At 54.8% G+C, this 20,976-nt stretch overlaps 2 protein-coding genes across 3 annotated transcripts in view; one reads left to right on the top strand and one right to left on the bottom strand.

Annotated features, from left to right (window-relative positions):
- Nucleotides 1-19,356, top strand: part of MMP24 (matrix metallopeptidase 24) — a 43,658-nt gene extending 24,302 nt beyond the window's left edge. For both annotated transcript variants that reach the window (XM_057703223.1, XM_057703224.1), the window contains 6 exons: nt 571-875; nt 8,569-8,730; nt 10,770-10,984; nt 13,024-13,162; nt 14,519-14,785; nt 16,719-19,356. In XM_057703223.1, the coding sequence (XP_057559206.1) occupies nt 571-875; nt 8,569-8,730; nt 10,770-10,984; nt 13,024-13,162; nt 14,519-14,785; nt 16,719-17,056 (1,426 nt within the window). In that variant the 3' untranslated portion in view covers nt 17,057-19,356. The remainder of the gene's footprint in view (nt 1-570; nt 876-8,568; nt 8,731-10,769; nt 10,985-13,023; nt 13,163-14,518; nt 14,786-16,718) is intronic.
- Nucleotides 18,713-20,597, bottom strand: MMP24OS (MMP24 opposite strand). Its single transcript, XM_057703225.1, has 2 exons — nt 20,382-20,597; nt 18,713-20,286 (listed from the first exon to the last, which is right to left on the bottom strand). Exon 2 carries the CDS (start codon nt 20,281-20,283, stop codon nt 20,065-20,067), a length of 219 nt encoding a protein of 72 aa, XP_057559208.1. The 5' UTR covers nt 20,284-20,286; nt 20,382-20,597; the 3' UTR covers nt 18,713-20,064.
- Between the last annotated feature and the right edge of the window lie 379 nt (nt 20,598-20,976).

Below are 20,976 nucleotides of genomic sequence, written 5' to 3'. Positions count from 1 at the left end.
CCACACAGCCTCTCTGGGCTTCAGTTTCCTTACCTGTAGAATGGGTGAATAGTTCCTGCCCCAGGTGTTCATGGAACAGAACAGCCAGAAGTGGTGATGCTCCATCGTGCAATATGGATACCGTCACCTTACGTAGCTAAACCTATAGCTGACTCAATCCCATGCCACCCTATACCAGTGTCTAGGTAGACAAACAGTAGTAGTTGGTGCCAAAGATTTGTTTAAAGGATGTTTCACTTAAACTCTCTACTGCTTTTAAGTGTTTTTATAACTTTTATAAATGTACATATTTTATGTATTGGAAGAAAAACTTAAAATTTAGGAAATGCCATGCACCAACTTAATTTTTTTCTACAAATTCAACACAAACTTTTTCAGAGATCAAATATAAAAACACTGAGTAAAAAGCAGGGGTGGGGACTCAGAGCCTTGCCTACCCAGCCTCTTCTTCAATTCCTGAGGTACCTCAGCAGAATTCTAGGCCCACGCGGCCTCTGGTGTTCCTTTTAGCTCTGCTGGTCTCTGATTCTCTGTCTGTTCCTCCCTGTCAATCTTCCTGTCTCTCACCAGCATTCACAACTACACCCCAAAGGTGGGTGAGCTAGACACGCGGAAGGCTATTCGCCAGGCTTTTGATGTGTGGCAGAAGGTGACCCCACTGACCTTTGAAGAGGTGCCGTACCATGAAATCAAAAGTGACCGGAAGGAGGCCGATATCATGATCTTCTTTGCTTCTGGTTTCCATGGCGACAGCTCCCCGTTTGATGGCGAAGGGGGATTCCTGGCTCATGCCTACTTCCCTGGCCCAGGGATTGGTGGAGACACTCACTTTGACTCAGATGAGCCATGGACATTAGGAAATGCCAACCACGATGGTAAGGACTTGAGGGGGCAGGGGGTTGCTTGCCTGTCGGGACAGAAGCTCTGAGGAAGAGCTTGAAGGATACCGCAGTAGAGTTTCCTGGTTTCTAGAGCTTCTCGTCCAAGAACTAAGGCCCTAAGAGTGTGGGAACTGTGGTCTCTGATAATATTCAACACTTACTCCATCAGGGCCAGGGAGATGGGTCAGATCACTTGGTTAATGGTCTAACTGGACTGAGTCAGGAGGAGCGTTTAGGCCATGAATAAGAAGATAAAGTCATGGATCTGAGGCTGGAGGAGAAGGTTAAAAGGCCTTAAAGCTGAAAGTGCTAGGCTCTGGCCTGACTGATGAGGGCTTCCAAGGCCATGTTGTGGGAAGATGTGACAGAGTCTCCCTTATGTCAACCTCACAGGTAAATAACAGGCCCCGTAATTATTCTAGCATCCTCTGTGCAGTAATAGTAACAATACTCCTCAGGTTGCAAGAGTTCCTCATCAGTACTTACTTGCAAGGCTTAGTAAGTAGGCAAGTGTATGTCATTATGCCCATTTTTAAGATGAAGAGTTTGAGGCTCAGCTGGCATAGTTGGTAGGTGGCAGCGCCAGGGCTCAACCACTGGCCATGTGACCAGGGGCACTTCATTCACCCTTTGTCTCCTCATCTTCAGATGAAGGGCTGGATTAGGTGACTTATAAAGTCACTTCTGACTCGGAACATGATGCAAGTGTTCAAACACTTAAAAAAGACACGGTCTCTGCCCTCTGGAAGTCCAGAGTCGAGTGGGGGAGACAGATGTGTATACATAAGTCACCCTGTCACAAGGCAGACTAAACCGAAGGACACAGCAGAAGTACCAAGAAAATGCAGTAGGACTCTGGAGGAAAGAGGGACAGAGGATTCGATTCAATTCTATTTTAGATTAGAATAGATTAGAATTAGTATGTTAACATTCTAGGCTATGTCAAGTGTTTTCCACATACTGTATAATATGTATATGTTATTATCATCCCCATTATACAGATAGGTAAACTGAGGTGTAGAGAAACAGTAAGTAACCTATGAAAGTCCCACAGTTGGTAATGGGGAAATAAGTCTTTGAACCCAGGCATGATGACTCCAGAGCCTCTACTCTTAGCTACCATGCTGTTTCCAAGGCTCTCAAGCTGCAGGGCACACTAGAATCACCTAGAAACCTTTTTCTAAGAATTTAAATTCCAGGCTCCAGGCCCCTAACCTCTTGCTATTCTGATTCTCTGGTTCTGGGGTCGGGCCTGGGAATCTGCACGTGGTCTCATAAATTCCCCAAGTGCTTCTGAGGCAGGCATTCCATTACCTTGAGAAACACTATCTTAATCCCCAGAGTTTCCCTAACTTGCCTGATCATAAGAATCAACCGGGGTTCTTGTTATAAACGTGGATTCCCAGGCCGTTCCCCCGGAGATTCCGATTCTTAAGCTTAGGCAAGCTGGGGAAACACTCGGCCTTCGTTTTCCTTGGCGATGCTTCAGGCTGAGAGCAGACTTTAAAGGCCCATTTCCTCAGAGGCCACGTCTGTGTCTGTAGATGGGGGCTGCCTCCTTGAGAGCATTTCATGTCACTGCATGGATCCAGGGATCGCGACTCTTGGCCTGTCTGTCAAAGGGTGGTTCAGGAGGTGGCTTGGCCAAGGCTCAGCGTAGGCAAAGTTAGGAAACTGCTACTTTTCTCTCTGCCCCCACACTCTTCTTTGGTCCTCCTTCCTATCCAGGTCCATTTCTTCTGCCTGGGAATCCCCTTATGTTCTGGATGTGTTTCCTGGCTTTCTGAACACCTATTCTTTATCTCGTTCTTAATCTTGGATCCGTGTCAACCAGTGGTGGTCTGTGCTAACTGATAAAGTGTAAGGAGAGGAGAACTAACATTTTTGAGCCCCTGTTATGTGCCAGGCACTGTTAGCTGATAACAGTCGCAGCCTGATAGAGATAAATGAATTATTAAGCACATTCTTCCTCTGCCCTGCTATTCCCAGCTCTGGGTGTGCACTTCCCACAACTGCTCCCTGCTGGTGGAGAACTTGGGCTGGTCTCAAAATCCTGAGCACGTCTGGTGGTGTGCGTGGGAAGGAGCCGGACCTGTGGGTGGGCACCATCCTGGCACCCTCTCGTCTGCCCCACCCCATCCTAACGAATGACCAACAATCCGGAGAGAAATTCCAAGATAGCTAATGTCTTCTTCGATGAGAGTCAGGACTTTGCTCTGGAAAACCAGGCATGAACTATCCAGATGCAGCTCAGAACCCCAGCAATAGACTGGTAGGACCCGGAAGGCGGCCATGACCCTAGGACGGCCTTTGGAAGGAGAGGAAAGGAACCAGGACTGATTGAGCACCTGTGTATTATCTCGTTTAATTTCTACATAAACTCAGCGAGGGCGTGAGCGCAGCCTCCCGGGAATTTTTTGTTTGCTGGCTTTCTTTGCTATTCTAAATTCCCACTGCGGAAAATTTCAAACTTACAAAGTAGGAAGAATGTGAACGGGAACCCCACAGGCACCCATCACCCTGCTTCAGCACGTTACGTCAGTGCTGTTTCATCTACCTCCCCCGCCCCTTCATTTTTGGGGGTGATGTATTTTAAAGAAAATCTCACCTGTAAGTACTCTAGTACACACCTCGAACAGATTATTTTTAACACAACCACGAACTCATGATCAAACCCAACAAAATTAACAATAATTTCTTAAAATCCAATACCTAGCTTGTGTTCATTTTCCCAAATTACCTCAAAAATTTCTTTAACAGTTGCCTGCTTGCATCAGTATACAAACAGCATCCACACGTCGTTTGTGGCTGACACGTCTCCTGTGGCCCTTTTCATTTGCTACAGTCGCCTCGCTTCTCCTTCCCCCCCATATTTGTTGAAGAAATGAGTTATCTATTTGATATATAGTAGTGTGCACATGTCAATCCCAGTCCTCCAATTTCTCTCTCTCCTCACCTCTTTACCCCCTGGTAACCATAAGTTTATTTTCTACACCCATAACTCTATTTCTGTTTTGTAGATAAGTTCATTTGTACCTTTCTTTTCTTTTCTTTTCTTTTCTTTTTTTTTAGTTTCTACATATAAGCAATATCATATGTTATTTGTCTTTCTCTGTCTGACTTAGGTCCACTTTTACCACGTCTCTCTTCCCCATATATATTGAATATTGGCAATTAGATCTACAGGCCTGACTAGATCCACTTTTTTGGTGAGAATGCTTCCTAGGTGGGTCTGCTGGTCCCCCCCTGTGCATCAGGTTGGGAAGCAAGTGTGATGCAGGATGTCCCACGCTCAGTGATGTGAGGGTTGAGCAGTTGGTTCAGGTGTGGTCAGCCTGACCCAATCATTATAAAACTCACTCGGAGGACTTTTAAAAAGGTTGCCTAAGCCCTAACCACAAACTCCTGAATCAGAATCTCCTCCATCTGTGTGTTTAAAAGGCTCCCCTGGAGAACCACTGGAATATAAAGTAGATTCTGATTCTTCACCTCTTCAGAGTCTGCGTGAAGGGTGATCAGACCCACCGCACATTTAAGCTGATTTGGGGGAGTCTCCCAGGCACCCTGTGTCCTCATCTCTTTCCAATGGGTCAAGCAGTGAAGTCAGCAGAATTCACTAAGCTTTGCTGGGGAAGGAACCCAGCCCTGGGGAAGGTGACAAGACAGGAAGAGTCATGGGGACCAGCCTTCACAGGGGACAGTCCTTCCACAGTTGTTGATTCCTCCCCACCCTGGGAACTAGACCAGACAGGGCAGTGAGGAAAGGAACGTTCTGGGTCGTTAAGATGTTCACACAGTAGGTGGCAGAGGAATAGAAAAGAAAGCCAACAAAAAAAATATTCCCGGGAGGCTGCGCTCACGCCACTGTGAGTTTATTTGGAAATTAAACAAGATAATATACAGGTACTCAATCAATCCTAGTTCCTTTCCTCTCCTTCCAAAGGCCGTCCTAGGGCAATGGCTGCCTTCCGGTTCCTAGCGGTCTATTGCTGGGGTTCTGAGCTGCATCTGGATAGTTCATGCCTGGTTTTCCAGAGCAAAGTCCTGACTCTCGTCCAAAGAAGACATTCATGTCTTGAACCCAGGACTCTGAATTTTTAACAATTGCCCCAGTTGGTTCTGCTGCAGATGGTCCAAAGACCACACCTGGAAAAATACCGAACATTTGTCAAGCACAGAGCTTTCCTTCAAGGAGCCCATACAGTCCTGGGGCAGAAGAGAGTGTGTGCTTCTGGCTATGATGTAGGGTGGAAAGTGGACAGGGACATAAAGATGGTACGGATACATTGCTGGGAGAGTGTAGAGGAGGAAGAAGTCATTGCCGGTTAGGGAAATCAAGGAAGTGTTCTTGGAGGATGGGGCATTCAGCTAAACTTTGAAGGAGTAAGTTTATTCCAGGTGAAGGGGACAGCACTGGCAAAAGAATAGAGGCAAAAGGAAATGTTGTAACCTTCTGGGGGGTTGCAAGAGTCAATGAGATGGGACTCACCGAAGATGGAGGTCCTAAGAGAAGGAAATGGAGCAGAGACAAGATACACTGCAGTAGCCAAGCAGACTGTTGGGTGCTTGCTAGGAGCCCAAGGACTTGTGCCCAAGGGAACGCTCCCTTTTGAGGATGCTGGTCCTTCACACACAGCTTAGGTGAGCCTGCTAATTAACCGTGATAGTTCTGTGCCTGGCGGTGGTGTGAGTGCCTTCTGTGCCTTGCCTCATTGATCTTCACCTCATTCTTATGATGAAGGTACCATTAGTCCTTTCGTTTTACGGAGGAAGAGATTTAAAACTGCTAGGACATGGCAGAGCCAGGCGTCACGGCAGGCTGGCCCCCAGGGACTGCACTTTCGACCACTCTGCTTCTCTGCCTCTCACCCTCTTGGGTGGTGAATCACCTAACAGCCTCCTGCCTCTTAAGCACGCAGGTCTTCTCCATCCCTCTGCTGTTCTCCTAACAACCTCCAGGTGTTCTCCTGCCCCTCCCACCGTTCCCTCCACCTCCCCAGCGCAGTCCCCACGTAACAGGTCTCTGGGGTTTCTGTGCAGTAGGATGCCAGCTCTCCAGCTCTCCTCTGCCTTTTGGTCTCTGGAACAAACCCACAGACCCCTTTCCTTCGAGGGCTTACTCCTGTTCTCTACAGAGACTCAGCACAGAGGCTACCAGAGTAATAGGCACAGGCGAAGGACAGAGGTTTAGAGTTTAGCCAGGTGCTCGGAGCCCTGCTCCCTGGCTCCCAGCTGAGATCCCTGCGGATGTTCCCTGAGGAAGAGCCTGGTGAGGAGACAGAGGCCCGAACAGCTTGTCCCGGGTCGCAGAACAGGCCAGGAGCAGAGCCAGGACTGGACCCCAGGAAGCAGAGCTGCCTTCCGCTGGCGCTAGCCGCCGCCTTGTTTGGGATGGAGCTCAGAGATGAGCTCACCCTTCCCCGCTGCCAGAGGGGCCAGGACCTGAGGAAGGCACTGAGGGTGGCCTGGCCTCCTCATGCCAGCTTTCCCTGCCCCAGCAGAAGGCCATCCCCAGGCTCCTGGCCAACCTTGCCCTGATCTTGCCCATCCCCCTTCGCTGGGGTGGTGTCCGCAGAGTGGCAGGCATGCACGTGTGCCACTGAGTCTGTCCCATAGGGCTCTTCTCTCTTCCCAAGACTTTAGCCAGGAAGGCCAGACACAATCCCCAGCCTCACCTGACCCTCAGTCGGGCTGGGGGAGGGCAACTTGGCCAGTGCCACTGGGGCCAGAGGGAGCATCAGAACTCCTGACCAACCTCCCGGGTTTCTGGCAACCCAGCCTCCCCTGCACTTCAAGGTGGCAGGAAGGGGCTGTGACATGCCTTAGGGCTGGGCAACAGAGGCGGGGCTCAAGGGGCATTCAAATGCCAGAGGTCGAGGCAAGCAGGAGTCTATAACTGGACATATATGAGTCAGGACTGTTAATTCGACAGCCTGCTCAACTCCCTGCCCCTTGCGTTTCTTTCCCAAAGCCAGCGCTCCTTAATTCCCCCAAAGTCAGGCCTTGCCCTGTCCCAGGCCTTATCCAGAAGCTCAGGGGAGTTGGCTTTAAGAGGGTCTGGTTGCTGGAACCTCGATGGCCTCGTGCTTCCTTTCTAGTTATGGGCTTGTTCCAGGGACCAAGCTTCTGTCTTTTTTTTAATATATAAATTTATTTATTTATTTATTGGCTGTGTTGGTCTTCGTTGCTGCACACGGGCTTCCTTTAGTTGCGGTGAGCGGGGGCTACTCTTCATTGTGGTGCGCGGGCTCCTCATTGCAGCGTGGCTTCTCTTGTCATGGAGCACAGGCTCTACACGCTTGGGCTTCAGTAGTTGCGGCACACGGGCTCAGTAGCTGTAGCTCATGGGTTCTAGAGTGCAGGCTCAGTAGCTGTGGCGCACAGGCTTACTTGCTCCGTGGCATGTGGGATCTTTTCCCGGAGCAGGGATCGAACCCGTGTCCTCTGCATTGGCAGGCAGATTCTCAACCACTGCGCCACCTAGGAAGTCTCAAGCTTCTGTCTTATGCATGGTGACAATAGCTGCCATGCAGTGTCACACCCTTTACACATCTTATCCTATCCAATCCTCACACAACCTGGTAGGGTAGGTATGACCTCCCCATTGTACAAATGAGGAAATTGAGGCTCAGAGGGTAGACGTTCTGACCAAATTCACAAAGCTGGTGGGGGTAGAGCTGGAAATGAACGCGACCGGTCCTTTTCAGGGGCCCAGGCTCACGACCACGCTGCTGTGTTGCTGCCTCAGCTTCACCCTTGGGATCCCGTGTCCCACTTTCAGCTCCTGGACCTTGTTGTTTTCACTCGCAGTTGAATCCCTGCGTTGATCTTGGCCGTAGTTCAGGTCTTCCAGGGCTGAGAGCTGCTGCACGACCAAGGCCCTGCCCGCCCTTGGGTCTCTGAAGATGACGGCCAGCCTGCCGCCCCCAGGACTCCCCTCTGCCCATCCCACCCTCTCTGCTTTGGCTCAGGCCCTTTTCATCCCTCACCGGGACCCTCATACTGACTTCCAGACTGACCCCACTGAGCCCCTGCCTTTGGTCGCATCACCCTCTAATCCTCCCTCCGCCTGCAGCCAGAGTGACTTCATCATGTCACCACCCCCCACCAACCTGCTTAAACCCCCCGCTGGCCAAGAAGCCAATCCAAATTCCTTTGCATGGCATCACAAACCCTGCCTGCCAGCCCGGCTGACCTCATCTCCCTCTGGCCTCCCCTCCTGCTTTGTTCCGGAGCCAAAAAAATGAAACTGCCTGTCCCTGGACCTTGTTTATAGCATTCTCTCTGCCAGGAATACCACCCCCACCCCCTCTTCCTCTCCTTCCCACTGAATCCATTCTCCTGACTAACTTCTTATCTTTCTAGACTCACCTTAAGCTTCACCTTCGTGAAGCTTTCCCTGAATGTCTTCCTTCAAGTGTAGATGACGCCTCCCTCCTCCAAATCCTCACTTGACCCTTCTAGACAGCTACGGAAGCAGCTGGAACACTAATTTCACTTATTTTGGGTCTCTGTCCCTATCTGCCACTATATGGAGAGTTCTGGAAGGCAGGGATGTGCATGTCCCAGTGTCCGGGACGGGGCCTGGCACAAAGCTTATGCCCGGTGTTTACTGAAGTGATGGATTGACTGGCTGACTGACAGCTGAGGGGGTGCCCTGGGCACCTCCCCGTCTCCCCTCCCACAGGGAATGACCTCTTCCTGGTGGCTGTGCACGAGCTGGGCCACGCCCTGGGACTGGAGCACTCCAACGACCCCAGCGCCATCATGGCGCCCTTCTACCAGTACATGGAGACACACAACTTCAAGCTGCCTCAGGACGATCTCCAGGGCATCCAGAAGATCTACGGTGTGTGGCAGGGGAGGGGGCCCCTGTTCCTTCCTCGGGCTGGGCCATGACTGCCTGCCTGTCGGGGCGGGGGGTGAGGGCAGGCAGCGGTCCTCCTGGGTCTCTGACTGCTGTCTGCAAGGCTGCGTCCCTCCCCTGCTTCTTCCCCACACACTTGGGAAACCTCGGGAAGGGTCTGCGCTGCAACTGAAGGGGACAAAAGTGAACAGAGGCCCACCCACGCCCCCTTCTCTGCCTGCCTCCCCTTGCACGCACCTCCCTCTCACCTCCAGTGACTCCCTCTCAAGGGGGTCCCGCCTCTAGCCAAGAGAGTCACACATCTGCCCAAGTAATGGTGACACAATAGGACAGGTATTATTACCAGAGCTTTTTTCTTAAATAAGAAAAAAGAAGAGAAACTAGGCTGATATCTTGGTAAGATCTGAGGGGGCCTGCTAACATGGCCCCCCCCGCCCCCCATTCTCTGTTCACACTGGTGCAGGAAGTTCTTGTTCTTCTCAAGTCGGTTAAGACAGGAAGAGCAATTTATTAGAGCAAACGCATGTCCAGATAGCAGGGCCCCTACAGCCCCCAGGCTGTGGCACATGGGAGGAGGGCTCCGCCTGGAGGCGCAGAGGACCTCACAGGGGAGGCGGGCCCCCCCAACGCCTGGAGGATGGGCAGGATCTCCACAGGTGAAGCAGCAGAGGACTGGACAGGTGGTAGGGACTGGGAGGTATTTTGAAAACAAAGTGGACCGTATTTGCTGATAGGTTAGACATGGGGGTGAGGCGTCTGGCTTTTGTCGTTGTGGAGCAATAGATTGACCTCCAAAGCTCAGAGAGCTGGGCTGGGATATTGATTTGGGATCTTTGGTGTTTGATACGGTAGCCACTAGCCACATGTGGCTATTTAAATTTATATTCATTAGAAGTAAGTAAAATCAAAATTTCAGTTCCTCTGCCATGCTAATAACTAGCCACTCGTTTCAAGTGCTCAATAGCCCCACGTGGCTAGGGGTTGCTGTATTGAAGAGTGCAGATATATAGACCATTTATGTCATCACGGAATGTTCTGTGGGACAGCTCGAACAGAGGGTCTTTAAAGCCATGAACCTGGAAGAGATCACATAGGGCAGTGATTCTCAACTTGGCTGTCCATTGGAATCACCTTGGGATTTCAATTAAAAAAAATACTGATACCCAGCCTTCACCCCCAGAGATTTGGTTTTAATTGGTCTGGGATGCCTTCTGAACATCAGGGGGTTTAAAAAGCTCCCCAGGCAGTTGAGAAGCACTGACCTAGGAAACAAAAGAGAGAGAGAGGAGAGAGAGAAAGGAGAGGACCCAGGAGCACGCTGACCTTTAGAGCGGGGTGGATGAGGAACAGCTGCCAGCAAAGGAGGCTAAGAAGGAACATTCCACAGGGTAGGAGGAAAACCAAGAGAGCGTGGGGTTCTGGAAAAAGAGAGAAGGGTGTTTCAGGGAAAGTGTTTCTATGATTTTGCTACTCAAAGTGTGGGCCTCAGACCAGCAAGTTGGGCATCACCTGAGAGCTTGAAGAAACGCAGAATCATAGGCCCCACCCCAGACCCTCTGAGTCACAATCTGCATTTTTATCAAGACCCCTGGATGATTCACGTGGACATCAAAGTTTGAGTCAAGTAACTGTTGCATCTGGCAACACGGAGGTCACTGGTGATCTTGACAGCAGCTTCAGTGGGTGATGGGGCAGAGGCTGTACCGCAGCAGGATAAAGAATGGGGGGGAGCAGAGAGAGAGGGTAGGGGACACTGAGCCTAAGAAGGGACATGTCCTCTCTCATAACAGGAGGGAAGAAAGAGAAGATGCCAGATTTGGGGGTGGAAAGATGGGAGTTCCAATTTAATGGCTATTTTCATGTACTTCCTCAAAGACTGGGGGAGTAAGCAATGGGAGAGGGGGGACAGGAGGCTGGAGTGTGACCGGCTTGTCTCAGAGCTTCCCCAGGCAATGATGCGGCAATGACAGTGGGGGGCAGGGACGGCTGGCCCCTCTCTAAGATGCAGCCCCTCTTTCCAGGACCCCCCGCCGAGCCCCTGGAGCCCACAAGGCCTCTCCCCACGCTCCCCGTCCGCAGGATCCACTCGCCATCTGAGAGGAAGCACGAGCGCCAGCCTAGGCCCCCTCGGCCGCCCCTGGGGGACCGGCCAGCCACGCCAGGCGCCAAACCCAACATCTGTGACGGCAACTTCAACACGGTGGCCCTCTTCCGGGGCGAGATGTTTGTGTTTAAGGTAGGACCCAGGTGTTCCCACTCCTTCTCCTTTCATGAGGTGGGAGAGAGCTGCTGCTCGGGGATAAGGCCTGCTGTGGGACCTGGACGGGAGCTGGCCTGGCACCCAGGCCACGGGGTCTCTTTCTGGCGCTGCTGGGTGAACAGACTTGTTTCCAAGAAGGTGGGGGGAGGATTGGTCCTTCCCAAGGGTTAACGCTGGGGGAAAAGTGCTGGAGACCAGCCTCTGGTCTGTGACTCTGAGCAACTCACCTCCCTTGTCTGGACCTCAGTTTCTCCAGCTGAGAGCTGGGAGAGTCATTGCTCTAATGAAGGGTGTGTGCAGATCAAACAAGTCATGGCTTGTGAAGATATCGGCTTGGAGTAGGGGCTGGCCCAGCAGTGGCTGAGTCTGTCTCCGGATCCTGCCAGGGCTGAGAGGCCGGTTCAGAGGAGCACCTGGCAGGAAGCTGGCCAGGCTACGTCTTGTCCCCTGGCCTGTTCCTGTCCCTGTCCCTCTAGCCACAGGCAAGGGTGGCAGCCCACTCGGTGTGTTGCAGTTGGGTTCTCAGGGAAGCAGACTCTGGGACAGTGTTTGGGGTGCAGGATTTTGACGAGGGAGCACCTTTGGGATCCACATGTGTGGGAAGGAGGGGAGGGACGCAGACGGGGCACGAGGCGGTGACCGGCAGCTGGGCCCAACGCAGACCCGGCCCCCCCACAGCGAGGTTGAGAGCTAGAATGGCCCGTCAGCGTTGTCCCTTGTTGGGCCCCAAATGGCTGGAACTTTATTCAGTCATTGGATGAGAGAGGGCGCGACCTTGGGGGAGCTCTCTGGAGCTGAGGCCACCCCCAGAGAGGATGACAATTGAAAACTACCCGCTGACCGCACTCCCGGCCACCAGGACAAGAGGCCCTCCACTGACAGAGTGTCTCCATCACATGCGAAGGGCTGCCCCACCCCCCTTGAGGAACCCTCCCCAGCGAGCTTGGAGCTCCGACCAAGCATCACGTGACAGGGGTCGGCCCCAGCCCTGCTCTCACTGTGCAGCTCAAGGAAAGTCACTTGGCCTTCCCTAAGACTCTGTATGTCTCAGATCTACTTAACAGCAGTTGTGAAAGTCAAAACAAGGTTTAAAAAACTGGATGTGAAAGTGCTTCGTAAAACACCTTAAAAAAGAAAAAAAACCTTTTCTAGCTTTTGTACCATCTTTTATGTATTGCATCGTGTTCACTCTTCTGCACCCTTGGACCCTCCAACTGAGTGGTTCCTAAGCGAGTCTGGGTTTTGTCACTCCCGTTCACACGTAAGAGAACCCAGGTCCTAGGAGGTCACAGGCCTCGCCCAGGCTGCCTACCAACCAGGGCTGCAGTGGGACCAGGCACCACTTGAGGAGGAGGGCTTTGCTGACACTCTCGGCCTATTGAGCTGCTGCTCACTCATCGTTGACTGTGTGCCCTGTACTGTTCTGGGCACTTCACCTATAATCTCTCATCTGACCCCCCACTATGACCCCCATTTGCAGGTGAGGCTGTTTAAGTACAGAGCCCCAGGCCATGCGGCTGTAGGAGGAGAAACCTGAATTCACATCCGGGGCTTGGGGGACCTTCCACGGCTTGCTCCCCACGGTCCTTGCCTTGCTGTGGAGCCAGCCGGGAGGAGGACACTCTGTCCAGGCTCCGTGACCAACCCCTGCTTCCCACCAGCCTGGGGAGGGGCCCTGCTGATGTCAGTGACTCTGCTGCCCTCCTGTGGTCAGCCCAGGCCCTGCACCATCCCTTCCAGCTCCCCAGTGCCTCCTCCGCCCACCAGGCCTGTCTGACTGTCTCATGGTCCCTTCGGCAGCAAGAGCCATCGGGAGCCTTACGTGAAGACAGCTGATGAGAATTTTATCTTCCTCACTGGGCTTTGAATGTTAGAAGCAGTAAATGGACAGACTTCAGGGAGGGTTGCAAGGCTGGGCCCAGGAGAACGTGTTGGGTTATTGAGGCCTGAGCCCCAGGGCTGAGATCACTAGGTTCAAAGGCTATGCCTCTTTCTTTCCTCACTTTCGCCCCCAGGATCGCTGGTTCTGGCGCCTGCGCAATAACCGGGTGCAGGAGGGCTACCCGATGCAGATCGAGCAATTCTGGAAGGGCCTGCCCGCCCGCATAGACGCAGCCTATGAAAGGGCTGATGGAAGATTTGTCTTCTTCAAAGGTAATGTGGCCTGTGTGGAAGGACCTGGGACATTTTCTTGCCCTTCTCAGGAGCCCCTTTTTCAACCTGTTAACTGGAAGAGACCGAGTGGGAGGCATATACGCTGCAAGGGTCCTTCTAGCCCTAACAGAAACTGCCATCCGACAGGACAGATCCCTGCAGGCAGGGAAATTAAATCAGGGAGTGACTGGTGAGCGTTAGGTGCCAACGTTGGTGCGGTGACCAGCCTCACCCACACAAAGCAGAGGGTGGTGCAGGCAGCTGAAGACCACCCAGTGCTCCGTGGATGGCCGCCCTGTGAGTTCTGTGAGAGCCTGGAGGGAGCAGGTCACTCAGGCTGGAGGGGCCAGGGGAGGGGCGGGGCTCGCTGTACGGCACACCCAGTCTGTGCTAGGTTGTTTCACTTTGATTATCTTGACTTGGGCCAGGCCTCAGAAGGGTAAGACAAAGAGAGAAGCGAGGAAAGCATTCCAAGGGAAAGGAACTGGGTGGGCAAAGGCGTAGTTCATGGGGCTTTAGAAGACCCGCTGGACAGCCATGGAGTCTCACAAGAGAGCCGTGAGAAGCGGCCTGGAAAGGGAGTTCAGGGGAGGGTCCTGAGGACCCCGGGTTGCCCAGCCAGACTGTTTGGAAGTTCGCTGTTTGTTTCTGAGCAGCAGAGGCAGGAGGCCATTTCCGAGAATGGTTACTGGAGTTGAGGAGAGCGATGTCTGTAAGGCCTGTATCAGGGAGGAGCAGTGAGGCGAGGAGACTGAAAAGGCCTCGTGAGACGTTGAGTGCTGAGAAGAGAAGGGAAGAGAGGGTGATGCCACCTTCTTGGGAACCCTGGGGGGCAGAAAGGTGGTGAGGGAGGGAGCCCCTGGGGTGGAGATGAGGAACTCTGGAAGCCGACCTGGAAATGCCCAGAGGACGGTGGGCAGTCGGGTCCTGGGCCTGGTGCCCGGGTCCACTGGGAGCCTGGCAGTGGGCCACAGCCTCAGAGCTGGGTGTCACTGGTGGAAGGTGGGGGGAGTACTAGTGTGTGTGAAACCATGAGAGGCTGAAGTCTCCCAGAAAGGAGAAAGGAGCAAGTCACATGAAAGGAAAAGAGGGTGGGGCACAGAGCCTGGGCAGCGTGGGGCGAGTCGCCCAGGATCTGAGACTGGATTCTGGCTTTTTGCCCCCCTAAGCTCTGCCTGGGCCAAGGGGCCTCAGCCTCCCCCGCCACAGGGATCAAGCCTGCCTAGAGCTGTTCCCCGCTGGCACTGGCTCCATGAATGACTTCGGTCCCATTAGATGCTGGGCAAGTGGCTCTACCCACAACCTCCAGCACTGAATGACCAGGGAAGGCTAATCCTGGGTTCCTCTTGGCCACAGGTGACAAGTACTGGGTGTTTAAGGAGGTGACGGTGGAGCCTGGGTACCCCCACAGCCTGGGGGAGCTGGGCAGCTGTCTGCCCCGAGAAGGCATTGACACAGCTCTGCGCTGGGAACCTGTGGGCAAGACCTACTTTTTCAAAGGCGAGCGGTACTGGCGCTACAGCGAGGAGCGGCGGGCCACGGACCCTGGCTACCCCAAGCCCATCACCGTGTGGAAGGGCATCCCCCAGGCTCCCCAAGGGGCCTTCATCAGCAAGGAAGGATGTACGTAAGAGCCCATATGTTTTAGGCGGGGGGGTCTGATTTCATCTGGGTCTCATCGGGGCCCATGGGCATACTCTCAGGGTATACAGGTTTGAGAAACACCGTCTGGTGGCAAAGACAACTGCCTCATATCCACCCATGTTCACACAGTAAATTAATCCTCCCTTACCAGGTGCCAAGTCACAATTTCTCATCTGTAGGGATCATTCGCAATTGAGAGATGTTTTCATAGGCTGACTTCATTGTCTCAGACAGCACCTCTCAAACAGTGGTCCTCGGGTGTACTCTAGGAGTTCCTCGAGTTACCAGATCTGAAATGATGGATGTGGTGGTTCAAAGGTGCTTTTCCACAGGGCTTGAAGATAAGAGAGAGAAGCCCTTTTTATTTTTGAGACACTCCCTAAGCTCCTCCTGGAGGCCAGGCTGACTCACAGCCTCTCCCCACACCAGACTAGAAGCTTCTCAAGAAGAGAGGCTGTGACTTTCCAGGTGCAGAGTGCGTATTCATGAATGTTTGTTGAATCCATCTCTGCTCATCTGGTCAAAAGCACAGAGTCTGGAGCCAGCCTGGCTGGTTTCATATCCCACCTCCGCTACTTACTATGAGTCTGGGCAAATCACTTGTTTCCTCAGTTTCTTCATCTATAAAATGGGGATAATGATGGCACCTACCTCCTAGGATTAAGTAAGATAAATTATGTAGAGCAACTGGCCCATGCCATGTAAACTTTAGCTGTTATCATCATCTTCTTGGGTCGTCTTAGTTTTTGTGGAATGACGGGAGTCATTCATTCACTGCGCAATAATTACTGAGGGCCAGGTTGTGTGGGAGGGCTGGGGATGGAGCTTGGAACAAGACTTGCATTGCATCCCTGGCTCCCAGTCCAGAGGCAGAAAAACAAGGTGGCAACAAATACAATATGGGAAAGCATTTGTGAGAGAGCATCTAGGCAGAGGGCTATGTGGGGGAGGGTCATCAGGAAGGGCTCTCCAAGGAGACGTCACCAGCAAGAAAGCTAGCAGCCACAGGGACAGAGATGCTGTTTGGTGGCTCTCCTGTGTACCTGATGCTTGACACACATGGTCTCACTTTCTGGGGAGCCTCAGAGACAGGTGACATCAAGAGCTTTAGCCAGTGAAAGTCCTAGCCAAGGTGGGGAGCTGGCCAATAGGAGAGTGAGTGAGTTGCTTTGCGTCTGTGGGGCGATAAGGCTGCTGCAGGGAGCCTTGTGGTGGCTGCCAAGCTCTGCTGCCTCCTTTCCTTCCAGCCCCTCCCCCAGCAGAGTCCCAGTGACCCTGCAGTCTGTGTCGTGAAGTCACGTTGCCAAGCCAAAAAAATCCACGATAATTGCAAAGAGGTGGTGTCCGCAGTTGACAGAAGAAACCTTGGTCCCTGCCTCCCTTGGCGCAGGCAGGAGCTGGCTCAGCCCTAGAGCTATGGAGACAGTGCTGTCCAAGCCCTAAGCTGGGTGCTTGGTCTGAGTCTCATGGGGAGGGGAGAGGCTATGGGCACAGTCTGGCAGAGCTGAGACCCCAGGCTGAGAAGGGTCCTGTCTGGGAAGCACAAAATGCACAATTCTACTTCAAGCCCCTCAGTGGCTTCCCAGCACCTTTGAGATGACAGGGTGGGCAGCTCCAGGTCCCTAGTGCCTCTCTGCAGCTGGGAGGGTCATATTCCATGACCAGCCACACTATTTGCAGGGTGTGCCAAGCACCACATGCCTCTCACACGCCTCCCATCTCCAAGAGTCCCAACATGCTGCTCCCACCACCCCACGTGCCCACCCGCCTTTCGGAGCTCTTCCTGGACTCCTCCCGGGTGGGAGAGGCGCCCCTCGTCCACGCTGCCGCAGCACCCGGTGCCCTCTCATGCTGGCCCAGTGCAGGTGCAGGGAAGCGTCTGGGAGGCTGATGCTGGGCCGTGTTTCTGCAGATTACACCTACTTCTACAAGGGCCGGGACTACTGGAAGTTTGACAACCAGAAACTTAGCGTGGAGCCAGGGTACCCGCGTAACATCCTGCGTGACTGGATGGGCTGCAACCAGAAGGAGGCGGAGCGGCGCAAAGAGCGGCGGCTGCCCCAGGACGACGTGGACATCATGGTGACCATCAACGACGTGCCAGGCTCCGTGAACGCGGTGGCCGTGGTCATCCCCTGCATCCTGTCCCTCTGCATCCTGGTGCTGGTCTACACCATCTTCCAGTTCAAGAACAAGGCAGGCCCTCAGCCCGTCACCTACTATAAGCGGCCAGTCCAGGAGTGGGTGTGAGCAGCCCAGAGCCCTCACTGTCCACTCGGTCTGGCCAGCCAGGCCCTTCCTCACCAGGGTCTGCGGGGCAGCTCTGGCCACTGCCCACCGGGGCCAGCAGGGCCCTAGGCCAGGGGTCATGGAGCTGAAGTGGTGGTGCATTGGCCTAGGCAGGGGGCAGGGAGTGATGGCGGCTGTGCCCCAGAGCAGGTGTCTGGCACCCAGCTGCCAGCCTTCTGTCCTGGTTAAACTGCTCCCTACTCAAGGGAATAGGCCAGGCCCATCAGGAGGCGGGGAGCATGCCAGGAGGAGGCCCCACGGTCACTGCGCCCTGTGGTGTCCGTGAGGCACCACAGCACCACACCTGGCTGGACCCAGCACCTTCTGTGGAAGCCAGCACTAGCGCGCTCAGCCCCACCTGGGAGATGCCACCAGTCCTGGTCCCCCATTGCCAACACCTGCTGGTCAGATGTCCCCCCCACCCCTACCCCACTGTCCTCCAAGGCTACAGGACCCCGGCTGCCGACACAGTGGGCAACGAGACTTGGTTTCCCCTGCTGGTAACAGCAGATCCCTCAGGAAACCTGCTCCACACATCAGGGTCTCCTCTGAGACCCGGGATGTAGGGCCACAAGCTGCAGGCAGGGCTGTGGCCCAGCTGGGTCTGACAAGGACCCAGTTGTCACGTCGTGAATATTTCAACGTCCTGTCACTATTGGTTAAAGTCCCATTCTGCAAAGGCTGCTTGAGGCTTTAGGTGAATTAGAGGTGACTGTCTTGGTGATGAGGCCAGCGCCCCCCCAGCGATAGGGACCAAGGTGCTGTTAAGGCCACTCGAGTGCCCAGACACCCCAGGAGCTGGGCCCTGCTGATGAGGCTAAAGGGCTGGAGCAGGAGATGACCCCATCTCTGGAGGCTAATCTGAGTTTGTAGCTGTCCTCCACTCTCCTGTCCCTCTCCCCATCCCCTCAAGTCCCCAGTCCCCCTCTGGGCTCAGCCTGACTAATTAGGTGAGACAGAAATAGCTCCAGGCCAACACTTTCATGGCCTTGGGGTAAGAGACCCAGGGCAGCCTTTGGAAGTGCTCAGAGCACACACCCCTAGTTACCCTGAGACCAACTTAATCTCTCAGCCCAGAAGCAGTGTTCATACCACGAGCTTGGCCCTTGCTAACCCAGCTCTCTGGGCCCATCACCCTACACTGCTCTTCGGAAAAAGGCACCCGCAACTGGTAATGGACCCAAACCTGGGGCCCACCCTTCACTGCCTCTGGCAGGAATTCCTAGGGCTCGCCTCACTCCAATCCAGTAAGAGGCAGCCCTGCTTGTCACTAAGGAGCTGGAGGCAGGACCAATAGGTTTGACCACGTCCACTGGCTCTCTGCCAAATCCATGAGGCGGTGTCAGTCTTCAGGGTGCTGGCAGGGCCTCTGAGCCTGCATGGGCCTTGCCCCCCACCCTGTGGCCTCTGGGCTTTGGGTCTGCTTAACTTGTAGCAGACAGGGACTCTGGGAGCTGTCCTGAGCAAAATCTCTCTCGACCCAGAGACACCTATATGGGTCCACTGTGTTCCCTGTCATCATCCTTCTGTTTTTTCTCATTTTGGCCAAGGGCGGGCTCCCTGGGGCGGGTGGGGAACAACTGTGGAGATATTAGTGATTCATAGGTTTGTACAGTGTTTTATACTTTGCAAAGCACTTTATTAGCTCACCCCTGTCCACTCACATGTAACTCACGTAGGCCCTGGGAGGCCAAGGATAACTCTCACTGTGCCCTCAAATGAAGCACAGGGAGGCTGTTGCCTGCCCAGGCCATCCAGTGGGCTTGCTGGGCCTTGGGTCCCCACCTGTGGACCCCTCTAGGGTCCAAGATGAGATCAGAAGTGTCTCTTTTATCCGTCTTTTCTTGGCCTCCCTTCTCCCCTTCCCAGTCCCTCTCCACTCCTCAGGTTGGTGCTCTCACTTCTTGAAAGCTCTAGGCCCCCCAGGTTCCCCACTGGCTCCTGGTACTACCGAGGTCAGCTGAGAAAGAGCAGGAGATGGAGGCAGGCAGCCCAGGCTGCAGATGTGAGGGATGCAGGGCCAGGCCCAGAGAGGGCTCAGCCTGGAGGCTTCCAATGATGGATTCTCCTGCCTTGTGGTCATCTGTTTGTCCATCATCCCAGGACAGAGCAGACAGAGGGGCAAAGCACTGGGGGCCCTAGAGCCCAGCTTCCCCTCAGTCTGGGGAACATCACAGCATTTCAGTGTCAGTCACATTTTAAACTGATCAGCCTTTGTATAATGTTTTTTAAATCATTTCTAAATAAAACAAAAATACAGAGCGTGTCATTTTCCTGGGATGTGGGAACAAGGATCAGATTCTGGGTGGCCTTAAGAAGCTCCTGGGAGACAGGGTGCTTTAGGGTGTCTGGGAGCTGCCCCACGCATCTCACGTGCGGGCCCAAAAATCAGATGCCTCCTCTCTCCAAAAGGCCGGCCCTGGAGGCCCTCTGTTACTGGGGTCCCAGAAATACAGGCGAATAATGGCAGGGTGGCACCCAGGACGGCAGAGCAACCTCTCCCAGGAGAGGTAAGGGCAGGTTCACTGCGGCAAGGTCTTTTCTGAAGTCAAGGCACATGGTGCCATGACCAGGGACAAAAACAAGGGTCCAGTTCTTGGCAACAGGGAAAAACGAGGTGAGGTTAGGTCAGCAGCCTTGGAGTCTTCTTACCAAGAGCCCTGGCCTGGTTCTGGAAGCCAGTGACCGGGAAGGCTGCCCCGGGACCCACACGGCTGGAGAAACTGTGGGGTGGGGATGAACAGGAAGGTCGGAGCCGGCCTGGGCGCAGGCTGAGAAGCGAACAAAGCTGGGGTGGCGGGAGGGGCCAGAGGCGAGGCGGTGCCCCAAGGCGAGGCTGCCGAGGGGGCTTCCTTCCAGTCCCCCGCGGGCTCCCCGACTCTCCGCGCGTCTCCGGGGTGGGGGCAGGTGCGGAGAGACGACAAGGGCCTGACCGGAGGCGGCGGGCGGTCACAGCAGAGGGCGGCGAGTCAGTACCAAGAGGTGCAGGCGATGAGGAAGCGCACGTCGTCCAGCGGCCCCCAGGGACCGGGCTCTGGCCCGGGCCGCCCAGGGCCCTCGGGCGCCGCAGGCTGGGGCGGGGGCTGGGGCTGGGGCTGCGGCGGCGGCTGGGGTTGCGGCGGCGGCTGCGGCTGCGCCGGCTGTGCCGGCTGCGCGGCGCCCTGGCCACCGCCCAGCTGAGCGCCCATGTTCTGCAGGAGGAGAGGCCCGTCAGGCGCCGGGCCGGCCGCGCACCACCCCGCCCCGCCCCGCCCCGGCCCGGCCGCCCGCCCGCCGCTCCCCTCACCTCGCACTGCCGGAGCCGCGGGTCCGCAAGAGCCCAGCGAAAGCCTCCGTGCCCCAGTCGCCGGCGCAGCGGCGCCCGGAGGCACCGGCGTCCGGAGGCACCGGCGTCGTGACGTCACGGCGCACGGACCCCCGCCCCCCCGCGCCAGGGAAGACGGTTTCAGGACCCAGGGGCGTGGCCCAGCAAAGCCGATCCGACCCACCAGCAACCGGCCAAACCTGCCCCCGAGTCCTGGGTTCCGCTCTGCGAGCAGCTCGGAGACACTTGGAGCCGCCCCAGCAACCCACGCCTCTCCAGCCTGGCTCCGCACCCTCCCAAGGCCTAAGGCAGTGGTCCCCGACCCTTTTGGCACCAGGGACCGGTTTCCTGGAAGACAATTTTTCCATGGCGGGGAGGGTGATGGGTCAGGCGGTAGTGATGGCGATGGGCGGCAGCAGATGAAGCTTTGCTCCCTGGCCCGCTGCTCACCTCCTGCTGTGCGGCCCAGTTCCTAACAGGCCACAGGCCGCTGACGGGTACCCCTGTCCTAAAGGGAAAAGGCCTGTGGCTGTCCTGGGCACCTAGCAGCCAGGCCATCAACCTCCATACACCCTGG

This window comes from Hippopotamus amphibius, chromosome 12, assembly GCF_030028045.1.
Source record: "Hippopotamus amphibius kiboko isolate mHipAmp2 chromosome 12, mHipAmp2.hap2, whole genome shotgun sequence".
NCBI classification, from domain to species: Eukaryota; Metazoa; Chordata; class Mammalia; order Artiodactyla; family Hippopotamidae; genus Hippopotamus; species Hippopotamus amphibius.
The sequence above is the reverse complement of the archived record's forward strand: the minus strand, read 5'-3'. Positions and strand labels throughout refer to the sequence as shown.

Coding starts and splice junctions, on each gene's coding strand:
- MMP24OS (XM_057703225.1), bottom strand. CDS start 20,283: ATGGGCGCTCAGCTGGGCGGTGGCCAGGGCGCCGCGCAGCCGGCACAG.